Source organism: Dendrobates tinctorius, unplaced genomic scaffold, assembly GCF_039654945.1.
Source record: "Dendrobates tinctorius isolate UK_male_01 unplaced genomic scaffold, ASM3965494v1 ptg000011l, whole genome shotgun sequence".
Lineage (NCBI taxonomy): Eukaryota > Metazoa > Chordata > Amphibia > Anura > Dendrobatidae > Dendrobates > Dendrobates tinctorius.
The window spans coordinates 56,438,813-56,461,698 of NW_027361679.1; the positions used below are offsets into that span (position 1 = coordinate 56,438,813).

Consider the following 22,886-nt stretch of genomic DNA (forward strand, 5'->3'; position numbering starts at 1 on the left):
GGACAGACTTCATCAGCATAGTTCCATAGAAAAGAGATTTGCAACCGTTAAGGATGGATTAATCAGATATTCCAACAAATGGAAGGTTTGGAACACTAAATTCTGTAACACTTAATTATACTTGGTGCGGTTTGAATTCGTTAACTTGGCTTCATATATATGTGCATTGTATGGGTTTTGATACATTACTTATGTATATTCATGTACTTGTATGGCATTGTTAAAAAGACTTGAGTTCTCTACTTTTTATTCCCTTAATCCTCTTTCCCACCCTTTTCCCTTTGTTAATTCCCTTTCTTTCCCTTCTTTCCCTCGCCTTTTCCCAACCCTTGTTATTTACTAAAATCCAATAAAAATGTTTGAAAACAAACTCAGGTTTCATGGCACCTGCTGGCACTCTGCAAATTATAAGTGAAAGCCACGTAATGACATGGTGGTGGACATGGTGGTGGTGTCGGGCGAAGTCCAAAATTCAAGTGGGCATGTTTGAAATGGCATTGTAAAGGGATGGGGAATATGTATTCCACTACTGTTTGCTAACTATTAAGGCATGAGGGAGGGACTTCCCAAATGTAGGACTGACAGCCCTCACAAATGTTAAAGGAAAATCTAAAGCCAAAAGGCTGCTTGTGAACATATGCTAAAGGAGAGATATAATTTTTTTTATTATTTTTTTTTAATTTTACATTATATGCATGTAATTATAAAGGAAAAAAATGTTTATTAGCATTTTTCCCTTTAAACAAACATTTGGTTTGGTTTTGCAGGTCTTTTTAAAAATCCGTAAGACCGGCACAATAGCCTGACAACATTATTCCCAGATGCCATATGTGAGTCAGAAAGGTATCAGGCATATTCTCCATGTTGTTCCCATTTAGTTTTAGCTCTTTCCCACGCATTTCAGCTTTTTTCTCAGGCCCCCAGACCTGTTTGTTGGGTCCAGCAGAAATATATTTCCCTTTGACTTGCATTGGATTCGTCATTCTTGCCGGTTTCCCGAATCTGAATATTTCATTATTCACTCATCACTAAAAATGTTGTCAGAAGTTATTTTAGTCATTAATGTGGGTTGTGGGTTTTTTTTAACAATTTTGTCCATCTGTAAAAGTTATAATACAGTTGGGATCTCTACTTCCACAGGAGTTACCATCAAGTCAAGCTGCACAGAAGTGAATGTAGGTTCCACACTCTGTCCAACCTTGCTTCTATGGGTCTCTGACAAGATACCTCATGCAGCACCCATTCAAAATTGGTAGGCGACTCCATTAGTCAGAGGAGACAAATACACTTCCAGTCCTAATAATTGGGCTAACACTTCTGTAAGGACTACTCATTGAGATGCCGCAATGGTAAACTTGCAAGTAATAAATCAGTGTAAAGCAACATAACACAACCTTTACACACTGTTTAAGTTCTCCCCATGTTTGCTTGGGTTTCCTCCAGGTTCTCCAGTTTCCTAACCACATTACAAAGTCATTGTGATAGGGAATCTAATGTAGATTGTGAGCCCCAATTGGGACAGTGTTGATAATGTCTGTAAAGCACTGTGTAATTAATGGCACTATCTACAGTAGGTAAGTAAAATAAATACATGTTGCTCAAGAAGAGATATGATCCTGGGAGTAATATCTGTTCACAAACAGTCTCAGTAGGAAAAGTATTTCAGTCAGATGATCAAACAGGTATTTTACTGTCCACACATTTCAGTCAGTTCAATGAACATATACCTCTATTTTAAGACTTTTATAATTAAAAATCTGATCTTCCCACAGACCAGTCTCACCATGAACTCTTGAAATTACAGCAGGTCTCTTTGGCAGAACGAGAGGTCATTGCTGAACTTACCCACTCTTCCTGTTTTCCTCCTTATAACACCCCCTACACTTTTCCCCTTGGAAGTGCCATGACGTAGCACTCAGTCCACTAATATTGACCATACTTCACTAGAGTCCTCCATCTACTGACTTTGGAACTTTGGTAGCATCACTTAGAAAACAGACACAAATATGGTTGCAGCGATGATGTCATATCGACAGCACTGTAGCCAATTACTAAGCTGCCTAGGTAACAAATCTAGAGAATGAGGCAGCACATCCAGTGACATGAAGCTTTTAATAACCCTTGCCAACCTAGATTAACCATTGTGCTCAATGATTGACTGCAGTTCTTTAGATGTGACCTCACTACTGCAACCAAACAACACAGGCAAAAGCAGCATGAAAGACTTATTGCGGGACCTGGGAAAGGTAAGCAGTTTGTTTTCTTTTTTATAACTATTTCAGAATGTAACAAAGTTTTCTAAACGAGAACAACCCCTTTAAGTCCACCATAGAATTCTAGAATTAAACACTGACAGCACCACCTAACAGAATAAAGCAAGTGTGAAAATCTGCAGCTGCTATGACTGCATAATATGCCATTAAAAAACCATAGCAGCACGCTATTAGCGCTAAGATGAATACAAACATTGACCTTATGAAACTGCATCATTGCTATATAGAATGTACTTAGAAATAAAGGTGCCCAGCACACAACTTGATCAGTTCATTTGTGCCCACCAGCCATGACAAGGTATGCCTTTCTTTGATGGGATCCTAATATTTTCAAACATGCCTTTCTTGGGCTATTTGCCTACAAATCTAAATGGCATGTAATATCCAGTACTAATTAAAAAGAGTTTTAGGCTGATGGTAAGAGTACTCAGTCAGAAATGGAGGCAGTTAACAACTTCAGCAGAATATAGCAAAAAAAAAAGAAAAACTGACCTGTACCTTATATTAAAGCATCTGTAAACAGATGCAAGCTGCTATGATTGCATAATATACAAACAAGAGAATACCGCCGCATCCGAAAGCACTAAGATATTAGCAAGCATTAAATACATGAATTTCAAACTACATTATTAATATATAGATTATATACTGTATTGATATATAGAGTATTCTTATAAAATGAAGTTACTTAACTTCTTGATATATATTATATATATATTTATATATAGACTATACTTATAAAATGAAGTTACTTAACTTCTTAACATCCGGGCCATTTTTCATTTTTGCATTTTCATTTTTTACTCCCTTTCTTCCAAAGTCATAACTTTTTTAGTTTTTGGTAAAAATGGCCATGTGAGGGCGTGTCTTTTGCAAGACAAGTTGTACTTTTGAATGACATAATTGGTTTTAACATATAGTGTACTGAAAAACGGGAAAAAAATTACAAGTGCAGTGACATTGCAAAAAAGTGCAATTCCACATTTGCTTTTTTTTGTTCACTAAATGCTAAAATTGACCTGCCATTATGATTCTACAGGTCATTATGAGTTCATAAACACCAAACAAGTCTTGGTTGTTTTTTATTTAAGTGGTGAAAAAAAAAAAACAAACTTTGGCAGAAAAAAAAAAAATTATAATTGTGCAATTTTCTGAGACTTGTATCGTCTCCATTTTTCGTGATCTCGGGTTGGATGAGGGCTTATTTTTTGTACAGAGAGCTGAAATTTTTAGTGATACCATTTTGGTGTTTATACAATCTTTTAATCGCCCGACTGCATTTTATTGTAATGATTGTAATGTAGCAGCAACCAGAAAACCGTAATGCTGGCGTTTTGAATTTTTTCTCGTTACGCCACTTACCAATCGAGTTAATTCTTTTTTATATTGATAGTTCAGATTTTTTTTTAGATGCAATAATACCTTTTTTTACTTTTTTCATTTTTGTACTTCTTTGGGGAAACACGGAATATTTTCAACTTTTGTATAGTTTTTTTTTAAATTTAACTTTATTATTTCTCCTCTTAGAGGATTTGATCATGAGATTAACTTTCGTAGACCCCCCAAATCACCATGTATTTACTGGTCCCTTTATACACATCCTATAAGGCCCATTTTTGTTACTTATACATTTTTGAAAATCCCTATAATCAATTTTAAAACTGGGCTTTTGATATACAAATTACATCTCTTTGCAAATCTCATCCTCACTGGCAAAGTGAAGTGAAGCCGGGAGTACGTTCACCGGCTTAGACCTCTTTCAGACATCAGTGCCTTCCGTACATATGGTGACCGTTTTCACATGTATCAGAAACACATACACACACCTAGACCCATTCAAATGAATGGGTCTGTGCACATGTCAGTGTGCTTCCACGGACTGTGTGTCCACGGAAAAAACATGCTGTGATGAGCGTCAGCTTGCGCTGAGTCATTTTTCCTTTTAGAGTGGACCCTCTGGGCCGTGACACCCACCCACCTAGGGTGAGCTGGCCTAGTGAGAACCCACCCCCTGTACAGGGAGTGTCAGGGGCAAGACCAAGGGGGTGAACCACCATGGCAGATGGACCAGACGGCCGGCTCAGGAAGACACTATTGAGTGGCTGGCAACAGGATGAACAGGATATGAAACATAAGCGAGGTCACAGGATTTCTTCAGCAAACGTGGTTACACACTTTAATCAGATACACGGCAAAAACAGAGAATCAGATGCAGGGCACAAATGGTGAAACATGACAAGGTGCGTGCAAGGGCATGCCAAATGTTCCAGACATAACACGTGCAGAAAACATACCAGAGTCCCGGGCAGGGTACGTGTTAGGGATCACACAAGAGTTCCTAGAAGGGATGCATGCTAGGACACGCCAGAGTCCAAGACAAGGTGCGCGCCGAGAGACATGCCAGAGTCCAAGGCAGAGTGCGTGCAAGGAGACACGCCAGGGTTCAAAGCAGGTGTGAAGGCATCGGACTCCAGAAGACTGGCAAGGACTGACAGGATCCAGACATCAGGATGCAGTCATCTGGTTCCAGACCACTGGCAGCAGTCGGCAGGCTTCGGGAATCCGGCAGACAAACCAGGAGACGAGGCAGGGTGCATGCTAGGACCCACGCCAGGGTTCGAGGCAGGGTGCGTGCTAGGAGACACGCCAGGATCAGGTTCAAGGATGGAGGCCTGCGCATGCCGAGGGGCATGCCAGGGACAGGTACAAGGATGGAGGCCTGTGCGTGTAGAGGGACATGCCAGGGACAGGTACAAGGACAGAGGCCTGCGCGTGTAGAGGGACACACCAGGGACAGGTTCAGAGCAGAGTCTTGCATGTGCAAAGGAACACACCAGGGTCAGGTTCAAGGACGGAGGCCTGCGCATGCCGAGGGGCATGCCAGGGACAGAGTTTAAAAGCAAAGTCCTGCGCGTGCAGAGAGGCACGCCAGGGTCAGGGTTCGAAACAAGGTACACACTAGGACCTGTGTGTACTAGAGGGCACGACAGGGTACATGGCAAAACCTGTGCGTACTTTTAGAGAAGCACGGGGAGGTATGCCAAGGGCAGGCGAGGACCTGCGTGTGCTATAGAGAGCACGTAGAGCACAGTGCAGAAACAGCGTGAAGTGCAAGGAAGCACAGAGAGCACGGCTGGGGCACTGGCTAGCTGATCGGTCTGCAGCACTAACAGGCGGGTAAGACTCCAGCGAACCCGGCTGAGGCAAAGCAGGTGACACAGCTGTCACTGACCGATGAACATGGCTGAGGCACAAGCAGGTGTGCATGGCTAGGGCGGGCATGACTGAGGCACAAGCAGGAGGCTATGAAGGCCAGGTGAATGCAAAGGGCACACGAAGCAAAGCAAGACAAGAAACAAGGCAGAGCTAGTCAGGGAGCGGAACACGGAGTGGAAACTTAGGCAGAAACACAGAGTCAGATCAGAGCGAGAACAGAGCTAGCAGCGGAGCATAGGCCGAAGCCCAGAGCCGGACCAAGGCAGAGCCTTGGGACTAGTTAGAGAACGTGCTAGAGAGCACCATAGATCAGAGAGCAGGAATGGTGCATGAGCCAGGTGGCACAACAGGGCACCATAGGTCAGAGCAAGGGAGAGCAGGCAAGAACAGAGAACAGAGGAGGGAGCACAAGACTGAGCAAAGCGAAGGCAAGACATGGCAGAAACGGGCAAGGCAGAGAACACCAGAAGGACAACAAGTCCAAGCAGGACAAGGACGAACATAGCACAACAGACAAACATAAGACAAGGCACAAGACAAGAGACGGAGTAAAAGCACAGAGCGTGTGCAGAGACGCACGACAGAGCAAAGTGCAGGGGCACAGAATGCAGGAGCGACCCAGCAGGCCAAGCAGCCATGCAGGGAAGCAACACGATACTCAGGCCCTGACCATAGGGAGGGGCGGTCTGATATAGCACAATAGCACCAGTACTTCCTGGTCAGGACCAGGGAGGGACTTTGGGTTCAGATCCTCCAGGATCATAGAGAGCATCGCTAGAACAGCCTGGGTAGAACCATAGAGGAGGTAACATGATCAGGGCTTTCCAGGAATACAGCGGAATGCAGAATCAGAGCAGGGCTGGAACATAGGAAAGGTCACATGATCAGGGGTTTCCAGGAATTCAGCGGATTGCAGAATCAGAGCAGGAATGGAACATAGGAAGGGTCACATGATCAGGGGTTTCCAGGAATACAGCGGATTGCAGAATCAGAGCAGGACTGGAACATAGGAAGGGTCACATGATCAGGGGTTTCCAGGAATACAGCAGATTTCAGAGTCAGATAGAGACGGATGGTTACCCAGCAACAGCATGCAGCCATGAGGTAAGGCACATGTGCACACTGCTCCAGGCATCTTCCGGCATGACAGACATGGCGGACATCCAGACATGGCAGACATGACACATGCTGACATGTCCATTTTTTACCATCAGCACGGATGGCAAAGCATCCCACACACATGCACACAAAGAACAAACATTGATGTCCTCCATGTGACACGCATCAGCACAGGGGAAGAAGCGCTACAGTAAGCACTGTTCCCTGGCGGCAGATGCTGAAGATGCTATCATCATTCTCCACTGCTCTGCCAGCAATTGCCGCAAGCAGAGGAAAATGATGAGAGTTATATTAAAGTCAGAATGATGACAGCAGGTGAGGGCTTTTGGGACAATTACTCCCATCATCCGACACTTGCTGCCACTAATAACAGTGACAGCAGAAGTGGATGATCAAAGTCTTCCTCAGCAGCCACCTGCATTCTAATGAAATAAATGAATGAAAAACCCAGCGTGGGTTTCCCACTATTTTCTTCAACCAACCAGGCAAAACTCATAGCTGGGGGTTGCAACACTCAGCTGTCAGCTTCAGCAAGGTTGGTTATCAAGAATAAAGGCGTCTCCACTAGTGTTGAGCATTCCGATACTGCAATATCGGGTATCGGCCAATATTCGCTGTATCGGAGTTCCGATACAGAGTTCCGATACTTTTAGAATATCGAATACCGGAATCGGAAGTTCCAATAATGCAATGAGCCAGTTTGATTTTATTCAGCCAATGAGGAATCCTAAGAAGTGTGGGCACATCCTGTTATGCATGTTAGGCATGTTAACTAATGGCATGGCTGTGATTGGCTGCGAGCAGACCACCCAGCTGCTCCTCCCCCAGACACACGCTGAACAGTGATCTATGGAAAGTGAAACTAGTGAGGGAGGAGGAAATGACCAGATCTCATTTCAATGCCAGAACACACACCCCCGGACGTTTTTCTTAGAAGCAAGAGATGATATCTTGGAAACCGTGCAGACTAGCCACAGAAGGTAAATTACTTATTGTCAGCATTCTGCAGCCCAGATATGCACTGAGATTATGTGAAAAGCACAGACAACCCGTTTAACATTGTCAATATCTTTGTAACTCCGAACGTCTTAAAAAAAAATTAATTTCTGCTATTCCATTTGATTGGACTAAACCTCTATGCCTTTAATGTCTCCTCCACCTCCCCCAATACATTCTACATTATTCTCAGTTGTTTTCCTTCATGTAGAATTAACCTACAAGGAAAGTAAGGGTTTATTTTCATTCCGATATTTGTGTCCCATTGACTTGCATTGGTTTCCGGTATCGGAAGCGGTGATATCCGATATTTTTGATGTATCGGTCCGATCCAATCCGATCCGATATTTCCCGATATCGGAAGGTATCACTCAACACTAGTCTCCACACTTTTTTTTAAAATTATTTAAATATTTAAAATAACGGCATGTGTCCATCTTGCTGGTATTCTCAGCCTGGTAAGGGGCCATTGATATAGGCCCCCCAGCCTAAAAACAGAAGCCCGTAGCTGTCCAGAAAAGACGCATCTATTAGATGCGCCTTTTCTGGTGCTTTGCCTGGCTCTTCCCACTTGCCTTGTGGTGGCAAGTGGGGTAATATTTGTGGGGTTGATGTCACCTTTGTATTGTTAGGCAACATCAAGCCCACAGCTTAGTAATGGAGAGGTGTCTATAAGACACCTATCCATTACTAATCCTATAGTTATATGGTAAATAAAGACACAGCCAGAATAAATTCCTTTATTTGAAAAAAATGACATAGACTCATTTATTAATCGCAATTAAACCACTTACTGCATCGCCTAATCCAAGCAAAGTCTTCCATCTTCTGTAAAAAAATAAAATAAAAAAACAACAATATACCATACCTGTCCGTCGTTGTGTCCTACTCCGCAATCCATGTCTCGGGACTAAATAGTTTTCAACCTGGATGGTGCCAAGATGCAACCATCCCGGCTGAAAACCACTGGTGAATGAGCTGCTGAAAGCGCAGCATCATTCAACAGCGGTGACATCATCGAGGCTGGGCTGAACTGCAGTGACCTCAGGACCATGGGAAAATGCCAGTTATGATTGTGTCAATAAGTTGGCTAAGACACAACAAAAAAATTCTATGGAGGCCTGAAATGGCACAATTTTGAGTGCAATTATATGCGATCCATGTGGCGAACCCAATGTAAAATATCTGCCCTGTAGCTAAATATTTTTTTGGCAGCTAGATATTTTTTAGGCAGCAAAATGGTGTCAAGAAATTATATAAGACACTCCAAAAAATTTTACAGTACCACAAAAATGGCAGAATTTTCTGCGCACTCAGATGTGATGGCTTGGACAGGAAAACCCATTTAAAATAGCTGGATTTTCACGCTGGACTATGAAAAGGATCTGGCTGTATTCTGCAGTGTCAACTTGCAAATGGGAAAACAGGGGGCTGTGGATTCATTTTGAATAAAATAATCAAGATTATGTTGCAAAAAAAATATTCCTGCCCACTGATACCTGGGGCTATGTATATATAGTCAATATATGTAATAGGCAGAAGGAGACAGTAATTGAATGGACCCTCTTGATATATGCAATGAAGTATGCCACATACAAAGCCTGCCTGCTACTGATATCTATTTACCCACAGACACTCCTACCAGGCACTGCAATCTATATAACCTGTAATTAGTCCTTAGAAGGACTGTTGATTAAGCAAGATTTGTGTATTCTATTATTGTATACACACACTAACTTATAAACTCCCAAATCTGACCCTAACTTGGCAACAACTCTCCCTACACTGTCTGATTCTGGAGGTGACTGTGACGAGCAGGTCTCATATAGACCTGATGACGCTGTGCGGCCAGCCAATTACTGTAATGCCACAACCAACATGGCGGCGGCATTACAGTGCATGGCAGACAATTCCTGCATGTTGATTGGCGCTCTAAAGTGTGCCAAACATGCAGGAAGGGGACCTGAAGTCCCGCTGAGCAAACCCAGAAATGTTCGGCGCTTTAAGAGTACCTCAAGTACAGTGATGCTCAGGAGAGTAACGAGCATTACTGATTATGCTCACTCCTCACTAATATTAACCTTTACTGAGAAAACATGGGGTGCAATTATTCAGATGTTTATCCAGTGACATATTGGTAGGTCCACCTGTTAGCGCCGCCTTCACCGCCTCCGGTCCTGGGTCCCCCACTGCCGCCCTCATCGCCTCCGGTCCTGGGTCCCCCGCTGCCAGCATCTTGGTCTCCACCACCGGCCCGGAGTCCGCCGCTGTTCTCACTCTGCTGTGCGCCTCTCGTCTCCCCACTCCTCGGCATGCAGCATCCCGACCCGTCCATTCACTTCCGTCAGCCACGTGCTGTGTGTCTTCGTGCATGCGCCTTAGGGCCAGGCCGCGTGTTCCCTCACTGCTCAAATCTCCCTGCCTGACCTAACCCGGCAGCACCCCCAGCCCAATGGGAGTCTGCCACTGGGTATTTCAGGCTGCCCTCCCTTAGTGGAGGTGCCTGACTATTGAGTTCTCTACTTTTTACTTAGGCCACCGCTTACCACCACTAGCCACCACTTGCTACCATTTACTAATTGCCTCCTAACCCAGTGTGTCTCCCTGTGTCTTCCAAAGCCTGCTCCAGTCCTTCACCCTCCTGGTGTCCTGAACTGTCCCTTTCTCCGCACTCCACCTCTTGGTCTCCATCTCTCCCGTCTCTCCCAGAGTTTTTTACCACTCACCCGTCTCATCTCAGTTCCTGTTCGTCTTCCTGAGCCGACCTTTAGTCCTGGCAGCTGTGGTGCTTGAGGTCCCTGAGCCTGCCCCCTAACAATCCCTGTATAGGGGTTGGTTCCACCTGGCGTGCTCACTCGGGGAAGGTTCGGTACCACGGCCCAGTGGGTCCACTCTTGAAACCGGCCACCTTCGGTGTAATGCCACAATGGGAAAATTTTACTACTGCTCTAAGTTCTCTCCATTTGTGGAAAATGCATAATTTTGTGCTTCACCAGAGTCTCAGGCCATTAACAGCAGCTTTGTAATCCTCTTTATGCTAGCAGATAAGAATCTCTGAAAAATTGACATCATGTGCTGTTTTTTGAGACTTTTTTCCCTGTTTCACATTGCCAGACATGTTCTATTTAAGAAATGTTTAGACTGGGTGTGGCTAATGAAATTGAACCCAACTGTTAATTAAATTTTTATAAAGTGCAATTGGACTTTCAGGTGACTTTTCACAACACACTTTTGTATGTGTATAAATGATGACTAACACAATTTCTGCCCTTCATTTGATATCAACGCTGCATTTTGAGCAGTATTTCCCAGCGCACTATAAGCCTCAGTTGTTTCTCTTTGTATCTCACTACAGTAAGGATTATTTCAGATGTCAGTGTGTCCGGTACGTGTGGTGACAGTTTCACATGTACCTGAGACACTTAGACACGTAGAACCATTCAAATGAATGGGTCTGTGCATGTCAGTGTGTTTCCATGGACTGTGTGTCCATGTGCAAAATAGACTAACATGTCTGTTTTTTACCAACATCACGAGCCGCAAAACGTCCCACACATTGATGACATACAGACGATATCCATGTGTCATCAGTGTGACACGTACTGGCACCTGTGAAGCAGTGGTACAGTTAGCGCTGTTCCCCGGTGGTGGGTGCTGATGATGGCTTTCATCATTCTTCCCTGCACTGCCAGCAATGAGTGCAAGCAGGACAGAATGCTGAGAGCTATATTGAACTGATAACAGCCAGAGAATTTGGTGGTTGATGGGAATATTACACCTGCTGCTGCTAATTACATTGAGCGTAGGCAGCAGCTGATGGGAGTATTCATCAGGCGCCGACTGCGCTATAAATATATAAAAATTACGGCATGGGTTTCCATGTAGTCTTTATAACCAGCCAGGAAAAACTGACAGCAGTGGGCGAAAACCCTTTTGTCAACTTCAGCAAGGCTGGTTATCAAGAATAGATGGGTCACCATTCTGTTTTTTTAAATGATTTAAATAAATAATTTAAAAAAATGGTGTTGGGTTCCCATTTCTGACAACCAGTCTTGCAAAATCAGCCAGATGGGGGTTGATATCTCCAGGCTGGTAAGGGGCCTTTTTTATCTATAGCGCAAGTGGTGGCTGATAACTGCTTCCATCATCTGCTGCCTGCTCTCACTATTAATAGCGGCAGCAGGTGTAGGCTGATGGTAGTAGTAATATAGCTGCTTCCCAGGCACCAGTACATGTGGTACTGTTGCGGCACTTGGGCGGCACACAGTTGCCACATGTATGCCACAGATATGCCACAAGTATGATACACATGTACACATGGACACATGGATACAGTTATCTCCGGTACTGTTTATTCTGGTACTGGAAATATCAGGATGTGTGAAACAGGCCTTAGTGTAATTTGATTCTTTATTGAATAAAAGACTGTAGACATATTTGAGCAGTTTTGGAGAGTGAATGATCACTGAATGGACAAAATAAGAGACTGATAAGGGAGGAAAGGCATTTTTTCTAAATTGGTTTATTACAAATTGTATTAACTTTCATTGTATTGCTGATTTATGAAGAAGAGTAGTTCTTTAATCTTTTAGTAAATTTTTGTTAAATAGTTTGCTTTTTGTGTTATATAGGGGCAGAAGGGTCGGACTGGCCCACCAGAGAATTGGAGGATTCTCTGGCGGGCCCAGGCACTGACACCTGCTGGCATACTGGCCAGCAGCTGCATAGGGCCTCCACTGCTCCAGGGGCCCCCAGCCAGTGGTGTGTTGCTAATAGCGGCCCGCCCAGCTACTATGGGGCCCTTGAGTCAGTGGGCCCTCTGGGTGCCAGCGGAGCAGCAGCTGGAGACAGGAGCCTGACACTGCTTCTAAAGAGAAATGAATATTCACGCTTCCTCTCTCCCCCATGTGTTTGGAGAGGAGTGAATACTATTTCACTTTAATAGTGGGCAGTGTAAGCTGCAGGCTGAGGTTAACACTGCCTGCAGGAGTGGATACATATGATGTACCCCGGAGGTGGGCCCCTGCTGGGCTCCTAACCCTGAGGGCAATTGCCATTCAGGGAGCGATTCCTGCAGCTTGGAAGCAGAGTGGAGCTGCAAGGATCCGATGCCATCCTACTTCCTGCCTGGCACTTCCTGTCTGACACAGTACAGCTGAATGACATCATCATTCAGCACGGCTGTTTCAGAGAGAAAGCTGCTGGAATGTGCTGCGGCGGGAATGTTCAGAGAGGTGAGTGGTGCTGTGTGTGTCTGTCTGCCTGCGTGTGGTGCTTTGTGTGTTTGTGAGAGAGAGTGGTGCGGTGTTGTGTGAGAGTGATGCTGTGTGTGCATATTGGAGATTGGCAATGATGTGGGTGATTTAAAGAGCAATGATAGGGGTGGTGGGGGAGAAGGCAATGTTGGTGGTGGTGGAAAGGACAATGGGGTGGTGCGGGAGGAAGCAATGATGGAGGTGGTGGAATGGGCAATGATGGTTGTGGTGGAAAGGACATTGATGGTGGTGGTAGGGGGGAGGCAACGATGGAGGTGTTGGAATGGGCAATGATGGGGTGTTGGGGGAGAAAGCAATGATGGTTGTGGTAGAAAGGACAATTATGGTAGTGGTGGAAAGGACATTGATGGTGGGGAGGAAGCAATGATGGAGGTGGTGGATGGGCAACGATGGAGGTGATGGAAAGGGCAATGATAGGGGTGATGGGTGAGAAGGCAATGATGGAGGTGGTGATGAGGACAATGATGGAGGTGGAGGGGGAGAGCAATGATGGAGGTGGACTGCATTATACCCTATGAGGGGACTGTATTATACTTTATGAGGGGGCTGAATTATATTCTGTGTGAGGGCTGCATTATTATCTCAGAAGGCTACATCATACTATATGAGGAGGGCTGCATTATGCTCTATGAGGGGACTACAGTATATTATATGGGGGGCTGCCTTATAAGTGGGTTGCATTATACTCTGAGGGGCTATATTAAATTCAGTGGAGGGGCTGCATTATACTATATGAGGGGGCTGCATTATACCATATGAGGGTGCTACATTATATTCTTTGGGGGGCTGCATTATACCTTATGAAGGGGTTGCATTACATTTTGAGGAGTGCTGCATTATACCCTATGTGGGGAGCTGCATTATATAATCATAGAATCGCAGAGTTGGAAGGGACCTCCTGGGCCATCTGGTCCAACCCCCTGCTCAAAGCAGGATTCGCTAAATCATCCTAGACAGATGTCTGTCTAGCCTCTGTTTGAAGACTTCTATTCTAAGGAGAACTCTCGTGGCAGCCTGTTCCACTCATTGATCACTCTAACTGTCAAAAAGTTTTTTCTAATATCTAATCTGTGTCTCCTCCCATTCAGTTTCATCCCATTGCTTCTAGTCTTTCCATGTGCAAATGAGAATAAAGATGATCCTTCTACAATGTGACAGCCCTTGAGATATTTGTAGACAGCGATTAGATTCTATATTATATTCTATGAGGGGGCTGCATTATATTCTATGAGGGGGCTACTTTATATTCTATGAGGGGGCTACCCCAACTTCTGCTATATAATTAAGACATGTACCACCTTATATTATACCCTGATATTGGCGCGTTTTACCACACAACTGGTGGTCTTGAATTTATTTCTATGTAGCTACATAGTGGGCCACAAGAATGATTTTCTCTGGTGGGCCCAAGGTTCTCCAGTCCAACACTGAGGGGCAGGTAGGGCAGAACAGATTTTTTCCTTATTGCATGGACTAATCATTTAAGAGCAGCATTTTGTTATTATTTGGGTTACTTTTGTTTAACATGGAAAGTATTTTGATATCGGAACCATTTATCTGTGACAAATATGAAAAATTAGGAATGACAACAAATTAAGACGGGGCAGATATTTTCACACCAGTGTGTGTGTCTATAGAAGGTAGCATATAAATTTTAGCAACATTCTCTTTTTTACATATGGCATCTGTTTGAAGTATATAAACAAAAAAAGAAAATATAAATTGTGCATTCTTATGAGTGTAGGAACAATATATGTACAGCTATACTTGTATTCGAAATTATCACAGACTCTTTCATAAAGCAATGGTTTTAGTTTCTTATTATCCTTTAGTGTATTTGTGTTAGAACTGCCTTGCTGAGAAGAAATTAAGACTAATGAATGAGGGTAATAAATGTGTATTGGGCAATAAAGTTCTTTATAGTTAAATTAAAAGAGGAATCACAGACTACAATTCAGGACTAATTAGCTCTCAGATATTCATGGTACCATGATAGGTTACTGTTTGGTTTAATCATCAGGTGTGGTAAAGTGGTATTAACTATTTCTGGTAACTAAACCATATAATTCCTTGTTTTCTTCCTAACTGATCTTCTATTGTAGCTGGTATATTCAAATCTTTTTCTAAGGGTTTATTCACACAACCATATTTTCTGTCCGAGTGCTGTCCATAAACAAATTGACCACACTCAGACCAACCTTATTCAATGGAGCAGTGGTGACGAGCAATTTTTTTACGTGACCAAACCTACCCTCAAGCCCTAAAAATCACAGCAAGACCTATTCTCTTCTCTAAATGAGATGAGACTCACTCATTCCATTCTACGAGTGAGCAAAAAAAGGTTTGATACTACATGGAGCCACAGTGTAACATCCAATTTTAACAGAATCATTGCAATTCTTTAACATGGGAAACTGAAAATGGTCTTGTAAATGATTAATAGCTGCAGAGTAAAAATTTTAATGCCTGTTGATGACAAATGAGAAAAAAAATCATCCGAGTTTTCTGAATGAAAAAGTTGTGTGAACTAGGCCCAACTGTGATATTCATAGATATGCCAGATCTCATAGGTCAAATAAGATTACTGAATTTTTTTTTAACAATAAGATAAAGATGCACTTTAAAGCAAGAAAACCCTTTGCTAAAAAGTCCCTCCATGTTATAGTCCGGAGGCAGCTCCCCTTGACACACCATCCTCTCTGCTTCCTCAGTGATCTGTGAGTGCCATGCTTAGAAATCTGCACCTCCCCCGATCACTGAAAGTAGTGTACTGTGATATGGGGTTCTCTCTCTTCCGGACACTGCTCAGTGTTGGTCAGAGAAGACAGCAGATCGCTCAGTCTACCTGTCTGACGCCATGTGCACATGTTCAGCATTTGGTTAGTATTTTACCTCAGTATTTCTTTTTCTCTGACCATTCCACTCCTGATTTTAGCTGATGAATACTGAGGTAAAAAAGCTCACCAAATACTTTACGTGTGCACGTGGCACATGGCCCTAGATCCCCAGCTCCAGCGCTCTCCTGTCACATACACATGCTTTGTGTGGCTGACACTGACATCCTCACATCATTTCCTGGGAAAAAACACATGTACAAATAGCATCAATAACATGATGTTTTTAAGCAGTGTTCCATGGGCACAAATCCTTACATTTCCATTCATGCATTACAATTTTAAATAAAAAACAGTCCTAGGCTATGTTCCCATGATGAGTTTTTGGCGAGTTTATTACGCAGCATATTTTCAATAAAAATGCATGTAACCTATTTTACTTAAGGCCTGTTTCACACTTCAGTTTTTGTCCATCAGTCAAGATCCGCCGTTTTGCAAAAAAAAAACGGATCCGCCATTTTTTTGGCGGATCCGTTTTTTTCCCATTGAGTTGCATTATCGGCGGATCTTGACGGATGGCCATCCGTTGGATCTGTTTTTTTGCGGATCCGTCAAAATTTTGCCGTCCGCCGACATGCCCGAACGGAGCATGTAACGTTTTTTCGGCTGGCAGGATCCACACTTCACACTGCGCATGGCCGAAATTCTTCAGTCAGCCGGAAATTTAACCCTAAAGTCTGTTCTGGCGGCTGAAGAAAAAAAAATTCTCTCTCTCTCTCCTCCCCGGGCTGCGGTTCCTATAAAATTCTTCATTCATCGGATCCGTCAAAAAAACGGTCTGGTGGCATCCGTTCACATCAGTTAGCAACAGATCCGCTTTCCGCCATTTTGGCAGATTTTAACTGACACAAAAAAACTGATGTGTGAAACAGGCCTAATGGGTGCAGAAATGGTGCGGAAAATCTGCTACAGCAAAAGCTCATTGTGGAAACGTGGTCTAAAACTGTTTTATGTTGAGTATTTGGTGAGTATTTTACCTCAGTACCTGTAAGCCAAAACCAGGAGTGGGTGATAAATACAAAAGTGGTGATGTGTTTCTATTATACTTTTCTTCTGAGTGTTCCACTCCAGGTTTTTGCTTATACTGTACATACTGAGGTTAAAAACTCTCCAAATACCAATGTATGAACGTGGCCTTATAGTCTGAAAAACACAGTAATACATTTAATGAAACAAATCAATTAAGATATGTTATAACTGATTTGTTTTTTATTCTGATGGTTATGACCACATTTTAACAATATTTTAGCGTTCATGTGAAAAACGAATTTACATGTAATATTCTTGACATTATTGATGTATTATTATCCTGCATTGCATTGTGCGTTCAGTCCGGAGATGCATTTAGGCCGGGATCACACATGCGAGAAACACGGCCGAGTCTCGCATGTTAATACCCGGCATGCCGCCGGCACTTGGATCGGAGCGTGGGGCTGCATAGCAATACATGGTCCGCTCCCGAGTGCCGGTGGCAGTGCCGGCTATTAACATGCGAGACTCGGCCGTGTTTCTCGCATGTGTGATCCCGGCTTTAGCGTTCTGGTTGTCACTTGTCATCAGTAACACCTTAGCTGCGTTCCTATGGTGCAGGTTTTTAGCAGTTGTTTTACTATAAGTATTAGATTTACTATAAAGCCAAAGATCTACTCTAAAGCCCAAAGAATCAATTAGGCCTTCAAGAATTACAGTCAGCGGAGAAATGTAATGTAATGCTCTGAGATTTTATGTCTGAAGTCTACAGAAAGGTTAAAGGGGCAATCCAAAACCAATATTGATTTTAAACCTAAACGTCTACCTATACAGAGTACAACATGAGATTCATTGAATGGCTTAACATACGACTGAAGGATCAATAAAAAACGATAGTTGATTTTTTAAAAAAACGATTTAATCGGTTGCATCATTTTTTTATTTTAAATTAGAGATTTAGGTAAAAATTATTACAAAAGGCGACATAGCATTTATAAATTTAAAATTTCCACTATGGGGTGTCTTCGAATTTAAAGTTAGAGGTATAAATTTAGCTTCAACTAAGTGACAAATGTAGAAGAAAATCAATACATCATTACAGAATTGATGTCCATAATGAATGGAAAAAAGCCAGCAAAAATATAGGGTTGACGTCTGTACTGATCTGCACTGAAACACACAGACATTGGTGTCAATTTTCCTTGGATTAGTGGACAAACAAGTATTTCTACTGTGTATTCCCTGCCCAGTACAGCACATTCAGGGTCTCATATAACGTGTGGATAAATTGCACTCATATGAATGTATGCATGTTGCCTTATTGACATACTGTACAATAGAGAGATGGAAGTGCTTGGAATATCCTTACTTGTACATGCCATAGTGTGCGGGTCAGACTCTTTCCTATAAAATCGCTCTTCGCAGACACAGGACGTTGATGCTTCCTCATGGGCATAGCTATGAGGTGGGCATTTACTGCACGTCTGACTCTGAGGGGAAGACTTGAAAAATCCTGGACGACATGCTGAAAAAAAAAGGCAAAACATAAAATATTACTAAAACATACCTGATTTTACAGTATCTTGTATAGGACTGAAAAATTAATAGTGTAAAATCAAGGGCATTTGTAACAATTAGACAGCCCCAATAAATGGGATGGGATCCGTAGTAGTGGCAGGGATATTCAAGCTGGCCAATACCTTCTTAGGCTATGTTCACACATCCAGTTGTCATCCGTTAGAAAGGAACCAAGAGAAATCTGTTGGCAAAAAAGTTGAGCAGACACCACTTTTTGGTCTGTTTTTAAACAACTGATTTCAACTGGATCCTTTTTTTTAACATTGGAAGTCTATGGACAATGGATCAGTTACCGTAAGTTGCCAACCGTTTTTCTTTCATCCGTTTTTTGCCTACAGGATCCATTTTAAATGGAAGATAATGGATGGCTAATTAATGAATCTGTTTTCCATAGATATCAATGTTAAAAAAAAGGATTCAGCTGAAATTAGTTATTTAGAAACAGGCAAAAAAGTTGTGTCTGCACAACTTATTTGCTAACGTAATAACTTTATTGGCTAACCAAAAGAATTAGGTTTGCAAGCTTTGAGATGCTCTTTACAGAAGTCTGGTTTGAGATTAAAAAAAAAAAAACAATTCCACTTTGGTAAAAGTCAGGAGGTATCATTATGGCTAAAACAGCTTAAAATTACCCCCACCTTAATACATAATACCAAGGATTGTTTGTTTGCTATCTCTAATATCATGTCCTTCCTCCATCTGAGGCCAGGGTCAGACGTGCGAGAAACTTGCACCAGTCTCACATCTTAATACCCGGCACTCAGGACAGGAAATACATGTAGCTGTGCACTCTGGTTCCAAGTGCCGGTGGCAGTGCCGGGTATTAATATGTGAGACTTGTGCGAGTTTCTTGCAAGTCTGACCCCGGCCTGAAACTGAATCTCTCCAAAACTTAACTTTGTCTGTGTCCTCCCTCTACTAACCTAACTCCACCTAATATTGAAATTACCTTGGAGGGTTCAAGCATAACTCCCAAGCGGCACGCTCGCTGTTTTGGGATTATATTTGACACAGAACTATCCTTTATTCCCTATATCCAATCACTCACTCGCTCATGTCACCTGCATCTTAAAAACATCTCCAGAATCTGACCTTTTCTCAGCTTTAAAACTGCTAAAACTCTTAGGGTAAGTTCACACAGGGCGTTTTTTCTGCCTTTTTTTCTGCCTTTTTTTCAGCAGCATAACCTGATTTCTTGGTAGGAAAGAAGCTGTGGCAAATATGCAGGTTCAGGTACATTTTTGGTGCGAATTTGGTGTGGTTTTGATACATTTTTTGGTGCATTTTTTGTGTCTCTTTGTCCATGCTAATGTCCATGACTTTTCTGCAGAAAAAACACTGCATATAATGATAACTGCGTTTTTGCAGCGTTTTTTCAACACCCATTCAAACCAATGTGTGAAAAACACTGCAAAAATGCTGCAAAAACGATGAAAGAAGTGACATGCTCTATGTACAAAAAAAGCAGCAAAGAACATAATTGTGATGACACAAGAAAACAATGTGTGTGCAGGAGATTTCTGAAATCTCATAGGCTTTGCTGGTACAGTAAAAAGCAGCTGAAAATTAGCAAAAAAAAGCAGCAAAAGCACACAGTGTGAACCTACCCTAAGTGTCCCAAGGAGCACTATGCAAGCGATCATATTGAAATGGAAGGAGTATCATACCACTGCAAATCTACAAAGACCCTGCCATCCCTCTAAACTTTCATCTCAAACAAGGAGAAGACTGATCAGAGATGCAGTTAAGAGGCCCATGATCACTCTGGATAAACTGCAGAGATCTACAGCTGAGGTGGGACAGTCTGTCCACAGGACAACAATCAGTCATACACTGCACAAATCTGGCCTTTATGGAAGAGTGGCAAGAAGAAAGCCATTTCTCAAAGATAACTATAAAAAGTGTTGTTTAAAGTTTGCAACAAGACACCTGGGAGACACCCCAAACATGTGGAAGAAGGTGCTCTGGTCAGATGAAACCAAAATCTAACTTTTTGGTAACAATGCCAAATGATATGTTTGGCATAAAGGCAACACAGCTCATCACCCTGAACACACCATCCCCACTGTCAAACATGGTTGTTGCTGCATCGTGGTTTGGGCCTGCTTTTCTTCAGCAGGGACAGGGAAGATGGTTAAAATTGATGGGAAGATGGATGGTGCCAAATACAGGACCATTCTTGAAGAAAACCTGTTGGAGTCTGCCAAAGACCTGAGACTGGGACGGAGATTTGTCTTCCAACAAAACAATGATCCCAAACATAAAGCAAAATCTTCAATGGAATGGTTCACAAATAAACATATCCATGTGTTAGAATGGCCAAGTCAAAGTCCAGACCTGAATCCAATCGAGAATCTGTGGAAAGAGCTGAAAACTGCTGTTCACAAACGATCTCCATCAAACCTCACTGAGCTCGAGCTGTTTGCAAAGGAAGAATGGGCAAGAATTTCAGTCTCTCGATGTACAAAACTGATAGAGACATACCCCAAGTGACTTGCAGCTGTAATCGCAGCAAAAGGTGGCGCAACAAAGTATGAAGTTAAAGGGGCCAAATAATATTGCACGCCTCACTTCAGTTTTTGACTTTCCATAAAAATTTAAAATACCCATTAAATTTCGTTCAACTTCACAATTGTGTCCCACTTGTTGTTGATTCTTCACCAAAAATTTACATTTGGTATCTTTATGTTTGAAGCATGATATGTGTGAAAAGGATGCAAAGTTCCAGGGGGCCGAATACTTTCGCCAGGCACTGTATATGTTTCTTCTGTATTTAAATGGTGGGAGACTATACGCTACTGGAGTTGGAATTACCACTTCAGAACTCTCCAGTGCTTTGTTTATATCTATTTCTGGATGGCTCTTGAAGTATGTTTGTCCTGCTGGAAGACCCATGACCTACTATGATGGAAACCCAGCTTTCTGACCACGAGCACTGCATTGCAAGCCAAAATCCTTTGGGAATCTTCACATTTCAAGGCAGCAAAGCAAAATATCTTTGAACCTCCAACATATATAACTATAACTACTGTTTTCTTTTATATGTAAGCCTCATTCTATTTACTCTAAACAGTAGAATTATGTGCTTTACCAAAAAATTCTATCTTGGTCTCATCTGTCCACAAGACACCTGCTTGCTCTCTAACAACAGAAAGTGCCATCTGATGGCCCTCTACAAATAGTGATGGCTGCATGATGGCCCTGCAAAAAGAAGGACATTCAATGTGTCTCATCATGTCTTACACAGCACATGGCAAGATAAGGTATTAAAATTATAAAATTACATTTCCTGTAGAATGTTTTTTTCTTATTTATTTTGCCTTATGCAGAGTATGTATGTCAGTGTCCAGCTGCAGCAATGAGACTCATGGGTCTTTCCCACCTGGTAATCAAGTTTCTGCACGGACTGGATTAGGAGTAAATCCTTCAATAGGAGAACAAAAAGGAAATCCAGCAAGAACTCAGCAAACCAGGATTGGAGTAAAATGATGCTTTTCTTTATTTCTTCAATAAGGTTAAAAAGACGACCCACAGGAATCAGGAACCAGAGTGCATGGCAGAAATAAACGCAAATGGGACTACTCGTTTCGGCGACCTAATCCGCCTTCTTCACGGTCCAAACCTTGGACCATGAAGAAGGCGGATTAGGTCGCCGAAACGCGTAGTCCCATTTGCGTTTATTTCTGCCATGCACTCTGGTTCCTGATTCCTGTGGGTCGTCTTTTTAACCTTATTGAAGAAATAAAGAAAAGCATCATTTTACTCCAATCCTGGTTTGCTGAGTTCTTGCTGGATTTCCTTTTTGTTCTCTTATTTTGCCTTATATACAATTTATTATCCTGGAACGAATGTTTCTTAAAACTTTTTGCAGCCAAATCCATTTTAAATGTTGTTATGTATGTTTTAGTTCACAGCAGCAATCTGTGATTCAGGGGTCTTCCCTATGGTTTTCTTAGGGTACCGTTACACGTAGCGACGCACCAACGATTCCGACAACGATACGATCTGGCTAAGATCGTTTGTGCATCGCTAGTAAGCAGTCATACAGGCCGATCTTCATAACGACGCATCAGCGATCAGCGATGTCACTAACGACCACGGCGATCGTTGGTACCATGTCACACACTGTCTTTAATAGCGATTCAGACTTTGAATAGGCATCCTTCAGCGCTATCTATATGAGTTCGGAGTCACCAACGAGGTCGCTCGTCATTGATAAGGGGCACCAAACACAGTGATGCATGCTGGTCAGCGTGATGCCAGAGATCAAAAAATGATCCTGAACGTTCGCGCACGATCAGCGACATCGCAGCAGGGAGCCGGTCATTTCCACGTGTCACACTTAGCGAGATCGCTAGCGATGTCGCTGTTGCGTCACAAAATCGTTGTCACTTCAGCGATATCGCTAGCGATCTCGCCGTGTGTAACTGTAGTGTCGGTAGTGGGCCGAGCTGGGGGATGATAGGGGGTGGTCCCACTTCTTACCGCGCAGAGATGATAACAGAGACACGATGGAGGCAGATTCTGGGTGCAACAGGTCCAAGTTTATTCACGCTGGCCGTCCG

General features: G+C 42.8%; 1 protein-coding gene and 1 long non-coding RNA gene across 6 annotated transcripts in view; one reads left to right on the top strand and one right to left on the bottom strand.

The window, feature by feature from the left end:
* Window positions 1-22,886, bottom strand: part of EPHA5 (EPH receptor A5) — a 671,051-nt gene that overhangs the window by 263,023 nt on the left and 385,142 nt on the right. For all 4 annotated transcript variants that reach the window (XM_073542503.1, XM_073542522.1, XM_073542495.1 and 1 more), the window contains exon 4: window positions 18,113-18,268. In XM_073542503.1, the coding sequence (XP_073398604.1) occupies window positions 18,113-18,268 (156 nt within the window). The remainder of the gene's footprint in view (window positions 1-18,112; window positions 18,269-22,886) is intronic.
* Window positions 1-22,886, top strand: part of LOC141047431 (uncharacterized) — a 250,589-nt gene that overhangs the window by 192,380 nt on the left and 35,323 nt on the right. The gene's annotated exons all lie outside the window — the stretch shown is intronic.